Source organism: Cucumis melo, chromosome 6 (assembly GCF_025177605.1).
Source record: "Cucumis melo cultivar AY chromosome 6, USDA_Cmelo_AY_1.0, whole genome shotgun sequence".
In the NCBI taxonomy this organism is placed as follows: Eukaryota; Viridiplantae; Streptophyta; class Magnoliopsida; order Cucurbitales; family Cucurbitaceae; genus Cucumis; species Cucumis melo.
In genome coordinates, this window is record NC_066862.1 from 23,077,412 (window position 1) to 23,098,476 (window position 21,065).

The 21,065-nt window shown below is 33.5% G+C and overlaps 2 protein-coding genes and 1 non-coding gene across 4 annotated transcripts; all 3 read left to right on the plus strand.

Moving 5' to 3' along the window:
• Window positions 1-5,868: 5,868 nt before the first annotated feature.
• LOC127150076 (uncharacterized) lies at window positions 5,869-7,010 on the plus strand. Its single transcript, XM_051086864.1, has one exon. It carries the CDS (start codon window positions 6,234-6,236, stop codon window positions 6,624-6,626), a length of 393 nt encoding a protein of 130 aa, XP_050942821.1. The 5' UTR covers window positions 5,869-6,233; the 3' UTR covers window positions 6,627-7,010.
• Window positions 7,011-9,649: 2,639 nt separating this feature from the next.
• LOC103491757 (uncharacterized) lies at window positions 9,650-10,196 on the plus strand. The gene is made up of 2 exons (XR_001762935.2): window positions 9,650-9,780; window positions 9,880-10,196. It is a non-coding gene; the product is annotated as an uncharacterized LOC103491757 (transcript).
• A 4,453-nt stretch (window positions 10,197-14,649) lies between these two features.
• Window positions 14,650-19,137, plus strand: LOC103491756 (uncharacterized). Of its 2 annotated transcripts, none has more exons than XM_017045327.2 (6): window positions 14,650-15,408; window positions 16,016-16,052; window positions 16,177-16,413; window positions 16,502-16,549; window positions 17,246-17,724; window positions 18,773-19,137. In XM_017045327.2, exons 1-6 carry the CDS (start codon window positions 15,107-15,109, stop codon window positions 18,774-18,776), a joined length of 1,107 nt encoding a protein of 368 aa, XP_016900816.1. In that variant the 5' UTR covers window positions 14,650-15,106; the 3' UTR covers window positions 18,777-19,137. The 2 variants fall into 2 exon arrangements, 1 of the variants encoding a protein (XP_016900816.1); XR_538128.3 differs by having other exon boundaries at window positions 14,651-15,408; window positions 17,246-17,787.
• The last annotated feature ends 1,928 nt before the right edge of the window (window positions 19,138-21,065 follow it).

A 21,065-nucleotide genomic window follows, 5' to 3' on the forward strand; every position in this document is an offset into this window, starting at 1 on the left:
AGTTCTAAATGGTTGGAGTAACAAGTCGTTCGACATGTTGTTAGAACTCTTAAGAGCAAGATTTCCAATGTGTAGTAGTACTATCCCTAGTTCATTTTATGAAGCAAAACAAAAACTTCGTGACTTGAGCTTGGAATATGAGACTATTCATGCGTGCAAGTATGACTGTGTATTGTATTGGAAAGAGTTTGCTGATTTGTAACATTGTCCTACATGTGGGTGAGGCCAGGTACAAGGTTAATCATAATAGAGGAAAAAAAAAATTTCCCATAAGGTATTGCGCCACTTTCCTTTGGTACCGAGATTACAACGCTTGTTTGTATCGCAGGAAGGGTCTCCTAACATGAGATGACATAAGGATAAACATGTTGAAACAGATGATGTGTTGAGACATCCAGCTGATGTAGAGGGGTGGAAGCACTTTGATTCTGAATATCCTGATTTTGCTTATAATCCATAAAACGTGCGTTTGGGCTTGGCTTCAGATGGATTTAACCCATTTGGTCAAATGAGTACATCGTACAATATGTGGCATGTTGTGTTACTTCCTTACAATTTACCCCCATGGAAATACATGAAAGAGACAAATTTCTTTATGTCATTGCTCATACCTGGTCCTAGATCTCCTGGTAAGGAAATTGATGTGTATCTCCAACCATTGATTGAGGAATTGAAAGAGTTATGGACTTTTGGGGTGCGTATGTATGACTCTTTTACAGATCAGTTCTTTCAGCTATATGCAGCCTTGTTGTGGACGATTAATGACTTCCCGGCGTATGGTGACCTATCAGGGTGGAGTATAAAGGGGTATCAGGCATGTCATATATGCATGGGTGATAGATCGTCCTTCAGGATACGAGGTAGAATATCTTTCATGAAACATAGACGCTATCTTCCAGAGAACAACGTGTGGCGTAGATCTAATCTACACAATGGAAAGGTAGAGCATAAGGCTCCTTTAGTGGTGACAAATGAGCATGAAATATTAGAACAACTAGATCAGTTGGAGTTGTGCGTCATGTCACCGACGACTTCATCGATGATGTGGATGAACACTTGTCACATGCAAGCGACGACGACGAATTATAATGATAAACCACATACCCACATATTTATGTAGTTTATATATTTTGATTTTAAAAACGTGTTCGTATTTGCTTATTCAATGTTTATTTTCTATGTCCACAGGCATTATGTCATCGTTATATCCACGTCATAATTTTTTGGAGACGGACGCTATGTTCCTCGAGTTTGAGGATGAGTTAGATAACTTTGCAGGAGGGTCGTCATCGGTGGGCGACAATACAAGTGAGTATAAGAATTTCTTTCATTTTAACTTACGATTATTTCATGTTTTTTTCTCTAACATTATATGTTATTACCGATTTATTGAACAAGGTCGTCTTTTCAACAACCTGGAACTCCGACTCCTAGGAGACGTGCACAGTCTCAACTCTTAGAGTTAGAGCACCACGTTGCAGTATATGGGCACATTTCGATGACGATAGCCCCTGGTGCAGAGAAACCTATTTCCTCATACGTCGTTCGCTTTAGCTAGACGATAGGCGTGTGTGTGCGAAAGACATCTTTCATCCACTGCCTTAAGTGGGCGGATGTTCACAGGGAATACATTGAGGTCGTCAAGGGCGACCTCCAGGTAATTAAGTCCACTACACATTCATGATTTCATTTGAAACATATCTAAGTTAACCAATCTAATGTGTTATTTTTGTAATGTGTAGCAGTTTTTTGTGCTTAATTTCAATGATCAAGTAATGAATAGGTTTGTTGAGCATCAGATGCTCACCATCTTAAAAAATTTCCGGACCGACTATCACAAACACTTCAAAAAGTACAGCAACCCTGACGAGGCTCGTGCCAGCCCATCAAACATATTGGTTGGACGTCATGAGGATTGACACTTCCTCTGCGATCACTACATGAGTCGTGCATTCCAGGTATTTATCATGATTAATTATGATTTCAATTTTTAATATGTATAAGAAATAAACAATATAATTGATTTCATGCAGGAGCAATCACGGACGAACAAGGCTGCTAGACAGGAGCAGCCTTACAATCATAGCAGCGGGTCAAAGTCATTTCTACAACGACAACACGAGCTCGCTGAGCAGAAAGGAGAGTCGGTCGACCGTGTTGAGTTGTTTCGAGAAACACACGTTCGTGTCGTAGGCCGTAGAGGATGCACATGTAAGTTATTGAACCAACACTTATGCCCTTTTTAATTATATCCTATTTCATTATATATTTTTGCGTTACCTAACTTAGTTTTTAAAATTGTTGCAGAATCAAATGCTGGAACTTCAATCTCAGCCTACCCTAGAGGGTAGTCAGCCATTCTTTAGGGATGAGATATGCGATCAGGTGTTGGGTAGACGACCACGCTACTTAAAAGGCCTTGGTTGGGGACCCAAGTCAAAGGCCTGTAAGACAACGAGTGTAAGCATTTCCACGACATCTTGTTCGTCGTCCACACAAAAAGAGATTGAATTATAATCTAAACTTAATGAAACTTTGAAACGAAATGAAGTGCATGATAGAAATCACGTAGCGTTAGTTTCACAAGTGGAACGAATGCAAAAGTTGATAGAAGACTTAACTCGGACACAACAAGGACCACCCCATGATCCCTAGCTTAGCAGTACGTATATACGTCTCCATTATTCTTAAGTTTTTGTAATGATAGTATACAGTTAACATATGGATATATGTACTAAACTTACCTACTTTTGTATCATTGTAGGACCCAAGGTGTAGAATGGTGTGTACGAGCCTCGTAGAAGACGTACAACTTTGTTTGCGATTTTTTGTATTATGAGAACTACATTTTTTGTATTATGAACGCTATTAATTATGTTTTTTTAACTTATTCGTATTATAAATATTAAATTTTTTTTTTTAATTTGTGTTTTTATTTCTTAATTTATTAATTTATATTGTATTTGTTTTAATTTAATCCAAAACGTCGAAAAAAATATGTGAGTAATCCGAATGTCGTTATTTCACAAAAATAAAGAACTTGTTTGAGCAAAATATTTTAGGGAAAAAAAATAAAAATTACATATTTTTAAAAAATACATATAAAAAGGAATTCCCGACACAACGAAACGTCGAGAATAGAATGCACAAAAACGTTAGAAGAATCATTTTTGACGCTACGATATGAGTTGGCAAAAACAACGTCAGGAGAGGACTTCCTGACGTCGGTGATTTCGTCTCCAAAAAGGCATCGGAAGAGGTATTCTCGATGTCGAGAGAGGCATTCTCGACGCCGTGTTAGTTACGCATCGGGAATGCCTCTCCCGACTCACTTCTCCCGACGTGCGACCCGATGCCCTGAAAAACGTTGGCATATCCTTTCCCGACGTTTTTTTACTTCCCCTGACATTTTTGTGCATCGGGAGTACCCCCGTCTCTTGTAATGAATTTGAAGTTGAATGTATTATGTATATTGCCTCAAAGAAGTATCTCTTCTCTTTATCTTGTGTAGTAATATGACTAACTTTCCTTAATTGTTTCCAAAGGGTTAGCAAAATTAGTTCCACTTTATCTACACTCGTTCACAACCATGTCACCTTTCACATCACACTTGTAGTGGAAATAATAATTGTAACTTAAATACTTGATATATGAATATTGAATAGTGTATAGATGCCGCATGAGAACTTGATAGGCGTTATGACTCAATTACTTTAAAATTCATGTGTTCAATCCTAGCTTACCTAGAAAAGCTCTCTTAGGGCAAGAGATAGAAAAACTTGTACGCAACAGATACATCACTAGGCTTAACTAACGAAATAAAATTATGTCAATTGCCCTTTTTAACGCATATACATAGTCTTGTCGCCTAAAGATAGTCACATACTTAGAACCTCAATGCCAAATTTAGGATATATTAAGCATGAAGTACAAACAAACAAATAGTCTCCTCTTGATCCTGCTATTTTGCATGTTTTAATAAAACGAGCAACGTGTTGCTTTAGATTGCTCCTTCCATCGAACTATTGAAACTTTATAAGTTGGTAGCCAACATGCATTCTCAAGTTGACGATTCCCTTAGTATACAACTTTGAGTATATAAGAGAACTTTGCAATGATCCTCCACGCTAAGCTTATGATCATATCTTAAAGTTGTTGGATCGATAAGGACGTGATGAAGATGAAATGTTGCACCTGGTTTTCCTTCACCATAACTTTTCATTTGTTGTTGGTGTTGACAATAGGAGTTTGGCTCGATTCTACAATGTCTTAAGCTTTCATTTGATTTCTCAAGGTAGATTTCATGATCTTGCTTCTCAACAACTTTTATTAGAAGATTTATTTTTCTCTCCATCTTTGTCATGAATGTCTTAGTTGTTACATTTTCCAATATGACAGATACTAATTCAAGGTGTGATTTTTTCTCTAACCGATTAGAAGCGAGTAGAGTAGTTGAGCAAATGATTTTGTCTAATGATGATCTCGCCTTTAAGGAGATTCCGACAGTTGTTCCCAGATTTTCTTCGCCAGGATAGAACTTCTTATTCTTGCATAATCCTCTTTAAGTGTCAAGTATAGTGTAAGCATAGTTTATGACATTAGCTTTGAATGCGACTTTCTTTGATGTCATTTGTTGATTTGGATTACGCGAGAAATGAGAGGTAGAGATGTCTAGAGATGCCCATTTAACCCACAAGGACCAGCCTCGAACAAAGTGGAAAATTTTCGAATACACAGGGAATGAGGGACGGAGTGTGAATTATTTTTCCCTCGTTAACATTTCGGGGTCGGGGATCAGGAATACATTCCTGATCCCCGACCCCACCCTGAAAGGAAAAATTATGTATTTATATTTATATTTATTTGTCAAAAACAAAAAAACAAAAAACAAAAGTAGGAAATATTTTTCAGCGGGGAATCCCTGCCTCGTTCCCTGTGGGTAAATTTGTGAGGATGAGGAATAAGATAGAGGGCGAGGTTGGGGAAGAGGAGTGACATACTCGTCCCTGCCCCACCCCATGGACATCTTTAGAGATGTCCCACTAAACATGCCAATTTATTTCAACGAGGGTTTTGGAGGAATGTGTTTTACGGAGTTGAACTTATGTTGATGTAGGTTTGATGCGAGTGTAGTTCGATTTCTAGTATTTTTTTCTATAATTTTCTCTCGATTGAATGCACACGCTTGGTTGAAGGAAGCGAGACACATGTCCTCCATTTTCATTTGAGACACATGTCAATCTTCTATTGGTCCCAAATTCAAATATTTGTAATTTTCTCAAATTTGAGAAATAACGTGACAATGTATGATTGGTCCAAAATTTCTTATTCACCGAGATTATATTTATTTGAATACAACATAAACATGGGATATGAATCAGTATTAAAAGTTAAGTAACAAAGTATCCCAAAAAACTAAAAGAACGTAAGTTTTTACTAACTATTTTCCTTCCAAGTTTGCGTTGATAATAATAGGAAATAAATGAAGATTTGCTCAAAGAAGACAACTTCAATAAAAAACAGGGAGATCTGTTCAATGAAATTAGTTGAGAGATCTCTTAATAAAAATCGAGAGATCATTTAATAAAAGTTAGAAGATTGTTTAATAAAATTAGTTGGGCTAGATTATTAAACGATTTCTCATCTTCTAGTATCATGAATGTGGTATTGGAAAAAAAATAGTGTGTAGAAACTTACCTTCTCTTTCTTTTTTCTTTTTCTTTTTCTTTTTCTTTTTCTTTTTCTTTATCCCTTTTTTTTTAACCTTACTCTATACCTAAGATAAAATGTAATGAATGCAAATGAAAGCATGAATGGAAAGTTAAATTACTGAAAGTGACCTGAATTCAGTGCTTGGTGAGAATGTTGGTGTTTTGCCTCAAGGGCGGAAAGAGTCATTGAAGAAGAAGAAGAGAGTTGGGTGAGGAGAGGTTTTAAAATTGTGGGTAAAACATGTTATTTTACCTTGAAAAGAAAAAACCATGACATAAAAGTTTTTAGAGTGATAGAATTTCCTTTTTTTTTTTTTTTTAGGTTATTATGTGAAATTTTCTCCAAAAAAAAAAAAAAAAACCAAATTCCCTCAACTCCGTTCTGATCTCCTTTAGGGTTTTGTGGCGCTGTTTATTCTCCTCCTTTCTGCTGAGTTCGCTTCTCTTCTCTTTTTCATTCCCAAAGTATTCTACGTAAGGCATACAGCTTCATTCAGTTTCCAAAGCCTTCCCTCTGATTCAATGGCGTCCATGCTTCAAAAGCTCATCAGAAAATCGCCGCCCTCAAGATTAATTGCTGCTTTGGGTGCTCAGACCTCACAAAATCTCTCAACACCCTTCATTCTTCACCAGCCCCTGGATTTTGATAAGAAATCAGATGCCCATTCCCACTCTAATTTAAACTCTGCTTCTACTTCGAATCCGTCTCATTTTTCCCAGTTTTACCCTAGTTTTCCATTTGGGCTTTGCTTGCCCCAAATCTCCTCTACTGGGTTGCTTCCGTTCGAGCCCGATTATGTTGAGCAAGACGATTCTCGGAAGTTGTGGGCTGATAGCGTGAAGAAGAAGAGGAAACGGAAGATGAACAAGCATAAGTATAAGAAGCTAAGGAAGCGGCTCCGAAGACAGACATAGTTAATTCATTTGGTAAGACTATTTTTTACAGTCCTGTAGAATGGGCTAAATGAATTTCTTTCTTTATTGTTCTCTCGAGGCAAATGCTTAGAGATGATTGTTTGGCAAACTTTCCACAGAGCAGATTTGCTTTTTCATTTTCCGGAATAAGTTTGGAAGTGTTCTGTTAACTTGGAGTACAAATGATTTATATTAGTAAAATAGTAATTCATACATTATGATTAGGGTTCATTGCAGATTTTGATTTGATTTTGCTTTTGTTTTAAGATTTACACTGATGTAAGATGAAGGATTGTTATCCAATTTATTTCCACTGGATTTCTGTAATGCCTAAATTTTCTGTTAATACGATTAGACCTTATGGTTCTAAAGAATCAAGCTGCATTTCTGCTGGCAATCAAATGATGGTACTGACAATATACTTGTTTTTATACTTTATTTTATCATCTATTAATCTATGAGCCTTCAAGTGGGTTCTTTTTTTGTATGTCTATAAGTGTGCTCTCTCAGAAAATTCGAAAAAACCAAGTTCTTTTGAAGTAGGTTTATGCTCTTTCATTGGTGGCATGGAGAGGGATGATGGAATATTGATATGTCCTTCAGAATTTTTCTTTATGACAAGGCAGCGTTGCTGAAACTTTAGACTATGCAAATCTTTCATTGAAACGGATTTGTCTTCTGATGTTGGACTTCTGTTTTTTGAACGACTACCTTTTGCCTCTTGTCTTACCTCTATTTCAGCGCCAATCCCCATCCCTTCAAAACAAACAAAAAGGAGCAAAAAGGGTTGTATTTGGACCTTCTTATTTCAACTTTAGTTCTTTTTTCTATGAGATCTTCAAATTGATCGCATGGCCATATCTCTGAACGCAAGGGATACAGGCCAATGTATTCAAATTAGTTTGCACTATGATGACCTAGTTTGTATCACTGTGACAGGTTGTTCTATTCGTTCTTTTATATGTGAAAATAACTTTGGTTTGTTCTTCTTGCAACTGTCTTTGTCTTGCACTCTTGATTGGCATTCATATTGAGTTACATGTAACTCGTCTAGAATCATCATAATTAACAGTCTATAATCTAGTTATTGAAATGTTTTTTCAGTAGTTGAAAATTGAAATCTTACTGGTTGGATAAATAAAAAATATCACTAAGGGGGCATTTTTGGCACCGAGTTGGTTATTATAGTCATTGGGTTATAATAGTCAATGAGTTATAGTAGTTATTGTTTGGGGTGCAAAGTATTTTAGTCCGAGTTAAATTAGGTTCTGTTTGGAGTGGAAATTATTTTTGTTTGGGCAGGAAATGGTAAACACAATGACGAAAAATGAAGATGAGTGAAAAATAGTAAATATTATAGCAAAGAGGATTTTGAAATAGTATTTACTCTACTTAATTGTAACCTGTAGGTTATAAATATGTGTACACACCACTAATATTGTTGTTGTCCCAAACATGGGAGTGGGGTATAATAACTTACTCCAGCAACTTCTAGTTGGTGTCCCAAACGGCCCCTAAGATTCTAAAAGTTGATAGATGAAAACACATTAGACGAGCTTGTTCTACAAACTTTGATTCACAAGCTGGAAAAGGATGTGATAATGTAGGAAGATGCACTTCCATTGTCAGCTAGGATATGTTACTTGAGGTAGCAAGCACACACCTTGATACCTCAATAATCTGATATGAATTTTGAAATTGAGGTAGAAGCTTGAAATTTGGTAAATCATTCCTTCGTAGGTGTGTTAAGGCTGTGGTAATTGGAAGATGCACTTCCATTGTAAATTAATACTTGTTAGTTGAACATGAGCAGATTTCATGTGATCAAATATGTACATCAATTCTGAGATTGAGAGAAAAGCTCAAAAATGCTCTAGGTTTAAATATTTCAAAATTTTGGAACCAATTATTGCTGTTGAGTCTGTATTGATGTAATTATTGATAGGATATGACAACAATGACCTGAAATGTTTTGGTTTTCCATCTCTTGCTGTGACATAAATGAAAGATTTCTTTTCCAGAATGTACTGTCTTTCTTGCTTGATATAATCAAAGAGGGCTTGTCCCAATCACTATGGTATGAAATAGACCATATACTTGTGGCCTCATCTTTTCATACTTTACGACTTGGCAACTTTGTTTCTTCTCGGCTCAATCTGAGTATGTTAGAATTTTATTTTACCTGCTGAATGGCCCCTGTAAAGCTGGCCAATTGTTCACTCTCTTGATAAGAAAGGCTCTGATACATGTTATTAGGCTAAAAATTTGTTTGATTGGAACTAAACTGGTATATCTGCTAAAACCGATCATCGTTGTGCTCGATGTATTTTGTGAACCCTGGACCTTCAGAACCAAGCAAAGAAATCTGTGAGGCAAATCCAGATTCTCTGCCATAGATGGGGGACATACCTCATCATCCCATCACTACAAAAAAAAAAAAAAAAAAAAAAAAGAAGAGGTAGGATCACAGAGACCCACAACTTCTTTTCTTCTATTCTTTTACATAAAACATGGGACCCCCACTCCCTTTATTCTGCCCATAGCTTCATTTCTACTTCCTAGTTATTTTTCCCTTTATATTTAGTTGTTATTTAGTCATTTTCAAACATAAGAGGTTGATGTTTGCTTTATGATCTTGATTTGAAGCTTTTTCTCCTTAATTTTGGGTCCATGTATCGTGGCTGACATTATGACATGGATTAATCTTTTTCTTTTTTAATTCACGAAGAACTTTTTGTGGGGTCGGTCTGGAACTAATTTATTTTTTTGAATTTCAGGAAATCAATGTTATTTATTAGTTTTGACTAAATTTCCATGTGGTACATGCATATCTCATATCAAGATCTCTCCTAAGCCTTTTCTTATATTGTGAATTAAGTTTGATAAATTTAGCTGGTGAACTTTTTGATCTCTATGATTTGGAATAGAAGAAATAATGATTCCCTTCCCATGTGCCTATTGTGAATTGTTTTCTTCACTGTAATTGAGAATGATTTTTACCATTGCTGCAATTTTGATCAGGTTGGTGCTGATGGGACTTGAGAGGTCAGGAAGAGACTCTTCTTCCCCCATAGACAAATCGATATGTTTGTGTATTTTCTTAGTTGAACAATTTTTGACCGCTTGAATTTGCTACCGAAACAATCAACTTGAGGTATTAAGCTTGAAATGGAAAGACATGTTGATGAAAAATATCGATATGATTGTCTTTGACGAGATTCAAGAAGAGTAATTGTACTAAAATAAATTGTAGGGAATACACACAAGAAAAGGAAAAAAAAAAGTAAAAAGGGGAGATATCACTTCATTCAACAGCATTGTATGGCCTAATGATGTAAAACATAACATGTTCTAAGTTCCTGCTCAGACAATTGTGCTCTTTCAGAAACAGCGAACTGCACAGGGAGACCACTTGATGCTAGAGGGCTTAATTCTCTAATTGTTTATCATTTCTTTTCATTAGTTAATAATTTTGATTCAGTTAAAACTATTGTACCATGATATGTTTTGACTTTGTTAAATTACAACTTTAAGCTTTTAACGTCAATTTGATTTAAATTTTCCGTCTAATACATTTGTTGTTACTACCATAAGCACAGTTGATTGAACTATAGAAAATAATTGAATCTGCACATAGTTCACTAAAATGGTAAATTAGTCGTTTCAGGGTTGATAAATTAATAAATTTTGTTAAGTATATTTAATTGAAAATTTTTATTATATTTATAAATATTTTTAGTAGTTCCTGTTTGAAAGATTATATTTGTATTGAAATTTAGATTTAAAAAATAAGGGGTTAGTTTTAATTATATATTCTAAGCAACGAAAAGTTTTATTTTAACCTTTAAATTTTTTAGAATAGCTTTTGAAGGCTCGGAAAATCATGGATGACAAAGAGTGTTCGTTTATGTCACTCAACTGAACAAAGTCTAAATACCTATGAAAAAGTAAATTAGTGACATTCAAGAATATCAAAGGTGAGAAGTGAGGTTGAGAGAATGATGGATAATATGTATGGTTCACAACTATATTTATGTATATATGTAGAATTGTTCGCAATTTAGAGTGTGAATATGTAGAGTGAACTAAAGGTAAAAGTCCACTATGATTTACCAATTTCAAACTTCAGTTAAAAGAGAGCCTATAAAATTTAAGAGTATAATTGAAATAACTTCCTACAACACTTTTTATAATTAAATCTAATAGAAAGTAAAAATCATTAAATTTATTTTAGAGTCATTTTCAAAAATAGGAAAATATTCAAAATATTTATAAAATATAACAAAATTTATTAAATTCTTTTGTTATATCTATAGTATAGTATATATAAAAGGATGCAAGTGGAGAAATTTTTTAGCTCCATTTTACCTAACTTTTTTTAGTCTTATTAAGTAAGGTCAATTTTGTCATTTACATAGATTTAATGTTTTTTATCATTTTCATTATAACTTTTAATATTTGCTTTAGTGAAAATGATTTTTTCAACTTTTCATTACTTTATTATAATTTTTTCCGAAATTTAAAATTTTTCTCTCAAATTAATTATATCATTTAAATTTATCCAAATTCATTCATATTCCTCTTCTCTTTAATCTTCTATCTTCCAACTATTCACATTTACTTCTCTCATATTAACTTTTTTGTATATTTTTCAACTTTTCAAATTCTTCATTTTGAAATCTTTGGTTATAAATATATTTTTTTTTCATTCATATTCACAAGTCACAACAAAATGCTAAGTTTAAAAAGAAATAAAATCATGTTTTTTCTATTTTCTTCCATTTTTTTTCTTTTTTATTTTGATGTCTATTTTTTTATACAACAATATACTTGTGTATATTCCTCCATCCAAAGGTTTCTTTTTAGTACACAACAAAAGTTAGAGAAACTTAAACCACCAACTTTTAACATATATATGTGTTTATGCTCTTTATGTTTAAATCATGTAATATTGATAATCTTTTTTCAATGTAACTATGAGAATCTTGCTCATGTATTTTTACTCATTTAAATTTTTGCTATTTTATTAGTGAAATTGTTGAATGACTTATACTTTGATTTTTTTCAAACAATATAAATATGATTTGAATTTATTAAGTATACATAAAGGTAATAAAATGTGTAAAACAATAAATATTAAAGTATTTCCTTTAATTTTTTTACCTACAAAATCATTATAAGAAATTATGATATAATAAGAAATAAGTTGTTCAAGTACTAATTAATGATTTACCTAATGACACCTTTTAGCAAAAAAAAAAAAGGAGTATATATATATATATATATATATATATATATATATATATATATATATATATATATATTTATGATATTTATTTTATTAAATCATTTGTTTTATAGTAAAAGTGCATGCGTATTGGTTGAAATATTCAATTTCATATTTACATTAAAAAAAGTACAATTTCATTTCAAATTATAATTAAAATACAAAATATATATTTTGAGATAGTATATTATGATATTTCTAAATTTACTATTTATTTTCTAGTCATTACGATGTGAATATGAAAATGATATAAATATAAAAATATTGAAATAACTGTTTCAATTTTATAAAGTTAAGTTAACTAGAATTTCTTCGTGTGTGATTTTCGCGTGATGCACGCGTTGTTTACTAGTTTTATAAAAAGTTTCAATATTTCGTTATTCGTAACATTTTTTCCTTATTTTATTTGTTGACAATTTAATTCAATTAAAGATCTATATTAATTTATTGATTATCAATTGAGTTATATAACTATTTTAGGTCGAGAATCGGAGAAGGTGAATGATTGTTCCATCAACATTTTAGAAAGTTTATCAAGTGAGCATTAACCTTCTTTGTGGATATGTTGAATGAGTACACTTATTTCATTTATACTCGTAATACTCCAAATAGTAAAAATAATTTTAAATTTAATTATCTTAATTTTATATTCAAATTAATTAGGTGTTATTTTGATTTATTTGAATATAAAGTTAATTAGTTTGGTCGAAACTACTGTAAATATATATATATGGATATATATCTAATTTAATTAAGGATATGGAATTTTTGGTATACGAAGAAAATAAAAATAATTATATTTTTTGAAATATAATTATTTAAGGAAGATAAATATTTATGGGTGAGGGAGGTTGATTTGATTGAGTTTATTGAAGAAAGAGAAAGAAATTGGATTTATTTATTTGAAAAAGGGGAAAGAAAAGATAATAATAATAAATGCTAAGGATCTTTTAAAAAATATAACAAATTATCAAAATATTTACGCTAAATAGAACAATTCCAAAAAAACAAAAAAAATCCACAGGCCCACCATGAAAAATATCAAAAATGCTCCATCAACAATGCTTGTAATATATTTGGTACACGATCGCTTAGATTTAGCGATTGTTTAGTACTAAATCGTTTAGATGTACAAGATCATTTAAATTTGACTATTATTTGGTACACGATTGTTTAGATTGGCTAAACGATTTTTTTAAAAATTCTTTCCGTACACGATCGTTTAGATTTGTCTACATTTGTATACAATCATTTAGATTTGGCTACCCAAATCGTCATTTTTTTTCAAGTCTATTATATTTAGTACATGATCTTGAATAACCAAATAAAAAAGTTTTTAAAAAATAGATATTTTATATTTGATACACGATAAACCAAATAACACTCTGGAAAAAAAGAAAAAAAGAAAAAGACGATGAAACAAACAAATATGGAAGAAAGAAAAAAAAAGAAGAAGAAAGACGATGGAACAGACGAAGAGGAGAAAAAAGATAGAAGAGAAAATTCCTTAGTTTGAAATCCTCCCCGGTTCATACCATGAACATAGCAATTGGGTATTTGGCTTATACCCCTACCCTTGTGCTAGAGGTTCTAATTATTCTATAGAACTATCAATGTTAGTTTGAGTGGTCTCATTTCTTTTATTTGTTTACTTTATTATTATTTTTTTGTTCAGAATGGGTTGTCAGGATTTCGACTAGTTGTTTGATAATTTCTATTTTCTCAAGGTAGTTGGATATTGCATCCCTTATCTTTCTGTTTTTGTTCAGCGTGTTTGGGCGTGTGTGATTCTAAGATGTTTACCGAAAAAGTTCAAGTATTGCTGTGTGCGAGGTGGTGGATATATCGTAGAAACTGTGGTGAGTAAACTATGACTTGCGTAGAGAGATTTTGACTGATGTGCCGCTTATCATACACAAGAGATTCCAAAATATCAAGATGGCTTGATAATGCTATTGCATGTAGATACTGATTAAAGGAAGTAAGTCTTGTTGATATTATGACAATTGTTTCTTTATAAATTATGGTCTGATGTTTAGATCCATTTGTAATTACTATAAAATAAGGGATATTTGCAAATTTAGCAATTATATTCAAAATAATTAAGTATATAGCAACATTTTAAAAAAATTGCAAATATAGCAAAATCTGTCAAAATCTATCAATGATAGGAGTCTATCACCGATAGACCATGTAGCAAATGTTGGTCTATCACTGATAAACCATAAGAGTCTATCAACGATAGAAGTGTATCACTGATAGATTTTGCTATATTTGCAATTTTTTTAAAATATTGCTACATACTTAATAATTATTCTAAAAATTGCTACCTATTATAATTACCCATAAAATAAATAACAATGTTAAAGTATCTTAGCCCATTTAGCCCATCCAGTTATGTAAAGATTTTAAAATATTTAATATGAATACTGTAAAAGAGTTTATGTCCTGACGCTTCAAATAAATATTTGATATGAATAGTCTACATATTTAATTTGAATACTATAAAATAACACTCTAACTAAACGGACTAAGATAGTAGTAGTATACCTTCATTTATTCAAATCTCTAGTGTATCCAATATTCCTAAATAATAATACAGATGTACTCGTACTCGATAAATCTAGTTATACATTATACTTTGGATTGAGATTGTAAATTTATAGCTCCTCTTTGTTAGAGTGTGTGTATATATTATATATATATATTAGTAGAATGATTGATTAGATTCGGTTTTGGAAGAGCAATGATCAGAAGAATAACATGAGAGGCACGGTGAAGTTGGAGCCAAATGGCAGTGGCCATTTCTTGACCAAACCAAGCATCAGCAGTCAGCCGAGCTCTGCGTCCGCCATTATTCCCTTTCACTCCCAGCACTCAATTCTGACCCTTCAAATAATTCGACCTCCACACCCTTCTCTGGACTCGGGTCCACCATTCTCTCTCTTTCTCTCTCTTAAACATATGGGAGAGAAGTCTTCATTCTTTGAAGAACGTGGTAACTGGATCAACATCTTCTGCTCCCTTTCTCCACTGTCCCTATAAAGTAACAAATCTTCTGGAAAAAGAAAAACAAAGGGTTCTAAACCAAAGGAATGTCGGTTTCAATTTCACCCCTTCCCACTTAAGTAAAGGACTCGAATTTCGTTTCTTCAGTGTAGAATCTGAATTTCGGTTCTGAGCCGGCGGCGATATGGGTGGCGTTACTTCTTCCATGGCGGCCAAGTTCGCCTTCTTCCCGCCCAACCCACCTTCGTATAAGCTCATAACCGATGATCTTACTGGCCTTTTGCTTCTCAGCCCTTTCCCTCATCGCGAAAATGTTGAGGTTCTGAAACTATCCACTCGCCGGAGCACCGATATCGTTGCAATTTATGTCCGGCATCCTATGGCGACTTCAACTCTGCTGTATTCTCATGGCAACGCCGCCGATTTGGGTCAAATGTATGAGCTCTTCATCGAGCTTAGCATTCACCTACGTGTTAATCTAATGGGGTACTTTTTTTTCCCTCCCCATTTAGTAAGCATTTGAATTAGGTACTTCTTTGTTTCTGTTCTCTCTGTTTTAATATCTGGTTCTATCTGTTTAGGCCTTTTGATCTTCTCTGATCTTGGCATTCAGTTTTAGGAGATTTTGATTTTGATTGCTTGCACTTGTTTAGCATCAACATCGAGAGCTTAAGTTCTGTTACTACTTTTTGTGAGTTATATTTTGATAGATCTTCCAATCATATGGGCGTCATTTTCTTTATGTTCGTATCCGTTTATCAATGTTATCATCATCCTCTTAATCAAAGTTCCAGAGCTGTATTTTTGGCTAATTTAGAATTCTGGATAAGTTGGTAACTCAATACAGGACCGAGAAATGGTACCCTTTGCGTTGAGGAATTTGTTAATTTGTAGGTTATTTCTAGCACATTCCGAGGGTAGGAAATGATGTGAACCCATGCCCCATCTCATGATTTTTTGAAGCTTCAAAGCTCGTGAAGCTTGTCTTATAAATATGGAAATTCGATCTTCTATATCTGCGGCTGTGCAATCTATAATTATACTGAAACAATAAAAAGCAACTCTTCCTAATAATACCTTTTACTTCTTGCAGGTACGATTATTCGGGTTATGGTCAATCATCTGGAAAGGTGTGTTGAAATTTCCTTCTGATGACAGAAACAACACTGTATTCTATATTACTACAATGATAGAATCTTTCAAGTCTCGATAGAATCTTTCAAGTCTCATCTGAGACCTAATATTGTGTTGCAGCCATCTGAGCAAAATACATATGCAGATATTGAGGCTGCATATAAGTGTCTTGAAGAAAGCTATGGTACCAAGCAGGAGGATATCATCCTATATGGTCAATCCGTTGGGAGTGGTCCAACTTTGGATCTTGCAGCTCGACTTCCTCGGCTAAGAGCTGTTGTTTTACATAGTCCTATACTTTCTGGGTTAAGAGTCATGTATCCTGTAAAGCGCTCTTACTGGTTTGATATTTATAAGGTAAGATTACGTTATTATTATTTTTTTTTGGTTTTCATATCCATGGGATGTGTAGTAAATGGACTTTGTTTTCTTTGTTTGTGTGCAGAACATCGATAAAATTTCTCAGGTCCATTGCCCTATTCTCATCATTCATGTAAGTATGGGTCTTCAACCTATTTCCTCTTCATGGCTTTGTACATTTTTATTTAACATGAGGGTTATGGATATGCTTGTGTTCAATCAGGGGGTTTAATATGTCAAGTATTTTGGTTGTTTCTATCTTCCTTAGTGTCATTAGAAGTTTGGCAATAGGAGGTACTTGTCTTTTTGGCTGTTAATTTGTTTGATGCAGTGAAAAAAGATTAAATAGTCTTTTTTTTCCTGCATCTTTGTGTAGAAGAAGAGGAAGTATCATCTCTTGAATTAGTTGGTTCAGTTTTTAGGATCATATACCATGAAAACATCAATGAAATTAACTCGTATAGAAAGAGTAGAAGAGGATCCAAAGTTCAAACCGAGACAGATGTGACAAATCAAGTCTATAGACAAGTTTTTTTCTGTTTGTTCAGGGCATGAACTGTATTACCAAATGATTGATTTGTGCCTACACTTGGTTGGATACTGTCTTTATGATGACACAATCTGGGCATTGCCAAAGATGACGGATATTACCAGATTAGGAAAATGGCAAACCTTAGTTTTGATTTTGAACATTGAGAAGAGTCCAGACTTTTCCTAAAAGTTTCTGTGTAATCTATCTAAAGTTGGAAAACTACCTACTTTGTTCCCAAGTTCTGTTAAGTATCCTGGACAATATTCAAGATTAAGAGATCTTAACATAATTTTGCAGGGAACTTCAGATGATGTGGTTGATTGCTCACATGGCAAGCAACTTTGGGAACTCTGTAAAGAGAAATACGAACCACTGTGGCTAAAAGGCGGAAACCACTGTAATTTGGAGCTCTATCCTGAGTATATCAGACATCTAAAGAAGTTCGTTGCAACAGTCGAGAAACCTCTCTCTCAAAGATACAGTGCCAGAAAGAGTACAGACCAATATGAGCAGCCACGGAAGAGCACAGATTTTTTTGATATTCCAAGGAAGAGCACGGACTGGAGAGAAAAACCCTGGCAGAGCACTGATCAATCAGAGAAACCGAAGAATCACTCAAGTGCTACTGATAAGTTAGAAAAGCTTAGACTCTCCTTTAACCATGGGGAAAGGTCTCGCAGAAGTGTTGATTGCCATGAAAAGTCACGTAAAAGTGTCGACCACCAGTTGGAAAGAGCGAGAAAAAGCGTTGATCGGCTTGATAGAATACGGACTGGGTAATTTTTCCTATAGATAGATTGCAAGATTCATGGAATTGAGCGTGCATTTGCAAGGAAAAGGTTCATATAGTTTTGCTTTTCCCTAATTTTATTTTCTGCTGGCTGCTGCTTGTAGTTTGGCTTATCACAGCCTATAATATATTTAAACTATCGTGATGAATGAGAAAAGGATTTGGTGTCATTAAAGAAAAACTGATTTCTTGACACAATTGAGTAAATATTTTTCCCATCTTCAGATTTTCAAGGCTTATTGAGAAGCCCAATTCTTTAGTTTCAACTTCATTTATCGGCTTTCTACAACTTTAAATTTGTTTGAGCTTTGTTTCCAAAAAACATTTCACTTTCGGAACAAAATGAATCGTAACTGAAAGGAAGCTCTTTTGTTTGCCATTGCTATAGGCTAGTAAGATCCAACGGGCTTGAACAGTATTCGAGCCTTAGATTTGGCACTTAGATCTTAGCATAAGATCTCCAGCATCTTACCATTCCTCCCTTGACTTGGAGTAAAATTAGGTAATCCTAGAAAACCAAAGGGATTAATAACGAATGAAAGAGCTAATTCTCAAACATATTTATACATCCAAATGCTATTAGTCCATAGATCTTTGAACTTTTGCTCAAACAAGTCATCTATTTGTTATATTTAGAGCTTACTTTTTTATGACTTGTAGGGATGTATGCTATCTTAGGGTCTGAGGGGTAAATGTAATAGCAGGGTGCTTATAGTGGAAAGAGACCTTGGGGAGATTTTGTCCCTTGTTTTCTTTCATGTTTCTTGGTGGACTTCAATTATGAAAACCTTTTGTACTTATTCTATAGGCGTTATTTTGCATGGGTGGAGTCTGAGCTCCCTTTTTCTTGTGCATTTTTTTTATGCACTTGTATTCTTTCATTTTTCATAATAAAACTTGTTTTTATTAAAAGAACACACAAAGCAACATGATAGAGGTTATGTCCACATACTGAGTGAAAGAAACTAAGTACATGTATCATGTGAGTTCTTTGGATATTGAATATAAGTACTCATTATGTTGTATCCTTGTAGGTGACAAAGACAGGCTAGATAGATGCTCTGAATTCAAAATGCAGCGATGATTATTACAGAGAAGCTATAGTCAAAGGTTGATGATGATGAGGGGTTTATTTAATCCCAAAAATTGTTGGGAAACTGAAGACATTTTGGCTTTTGGAACATGGGAAGAAGAAAAAAAGAAAAAGGAAAGGAGCATGCTTTGATATGAAGAAGACTTTGCATTTGCAGGAAATAGGCGCGAGGATTTGACTTTTTGTCCAACTTTCATTATCTTTATTCAAAGTCTTTCTTCAGCAGAATCTTATATAATGTCTAGTCTCCCAACACATTACACAACATTATGCAATGCTTTCAAAGCATGTCCCTTTTTGGCTGTCCTTTGACCTTTTTACTTCTTCCCACATTTTCCTCAATATAACGCTATCAAAAGGATTAATGGTGTTCCGTTTTCTTTGACACCACAAACCACCATAGTTATTATTTTAAAACTAATGACGAAATTACAAATGCTTGAATTTCAGGCTAATTAAAAGTTCACACAAAAACCGAAAACATAAATTGGCAAATCTCGAGGATCTCATATGTTTTTATGGTAACTGTTGGATCATATAAAATAATTTGGTTCAAATTGGTATTCATAATTGGGATAAAGTTTAATTGTCCAATCAAGCCAAAACCTACCGAACATACCTAAACCTCCTTAAATAAGGGGGCAATCTTCATTTAAGGGGTTCAAAAACATTTCAAAGTCAAACTCAAGTGTATGCATTTACCATCGAGAACAAGTTGCAAAATCCTTGAGATAAATTAACGTCGAGAACAAACTGCAAATCCCTCACGATAAATCAACGTTTGAAAACAAGCTACAAAGTATCCAAGATAAGTTTAGTTTCTTAAGACAACAACAAATGATCGACTATTAGAGATTGTATTTACAATACTAAAATTAATACAAATATAAAGTTTATTTTCAACAACCATTTTTTTTATAGAAATCACGACAAAAAATTACCATAAGTTAAGTTGATCATTATTTACAAAACATAAAAAAGTGACACGAAATTATGTATTTGTAATTAGTTTTAAGAAGAAAAAAGGATAATTATTTTAAATGGTAAAACGGTTGAAAATACCTATAAATAATATTCAGAGCAAAATTTTACTATTTATTAGTGATAGACATCAATAGATATCAATATATTTACCTTGTTTATTTGAAGATTTCTTTTTCTTTAAAAAACACTCTTTTCTTGTATAGCAAAATGATTGACTTATTTACAAATATAATAAAAGGAGAAAGTCTATTTTGTCATCTTGTCATTTTTATGTTTGAAAATATATAAGTTTAGTATTATCATTTACCTTTAAATAATTTATGGTTTTTTTTTTGAAATTTTAATTAATAGTAATCAGTGAACGAGTATAATGAAAACCAAAAAATTAGTGAAATGCTAAAATTAGGAGGGTCCAAATTTATCTTTCTTTCTTCACCGGAAGCTTTTTTCTTAACCCCTAATTTAGAAACTTCTCAAACCAACCATTCATTTTCCTCTCCTCTTTCTCGCTCATATTTTTCTCACTTGAAGCAAATATATAGTCTCTAAGTCTACCTCTTCTTCATCATCGATCCCTTCTTTCCATCTTCTTTTTCTTCCTCATAATCTCTTACATTAATTATCATAATGGCTTATCAATCTCTTTGCTTTCCTGGCTCTCATCATCGTTGCCGTCACCGGTGCTGTTGCTCAGGTTCCTTCTACCTCCCCCACCTCCACTCTAGCTACCATGACCTCCTCATTTGATTCCTCTGCCTCGTCTTCATCTTCACTCGATTCAACTACCACCACCACCTCCTCAGCTGATGCTTCATCAATCTCAGCAACTCCAGCATTCTCACCCGATTCCTCTGCTCAATTGCCAACGACCACAACATCTCCCATCGGTTCTCCTTTTGCCGAGACTTCTCGCTTGTTTACAAATGGTTTTTTGGCTGATGGATTCATGGAAAGGAGATTCAAATCTCAACTTTTGGTAGAGACTAATATTATTTTTATCCTTTGAGCTATGCTCCTCGAGGCAATGTTGTCATCGAGTCATAATTTTACTTTTCTCTTTTATTAAGTTTCATTCCATTGTAATCAATTTTCATTCCAATTTAATCAAATACATAAAATATACACAAATGTCATCATTTTCATTCTTGGAGACGATTTGAAGAAAACTTTCCGCTTATAGAATCTCCAAGTGTTTCTAGAATATTTATTTTTATTTCTTCAAACATGGTTGAGACAACCACATGCTCTTG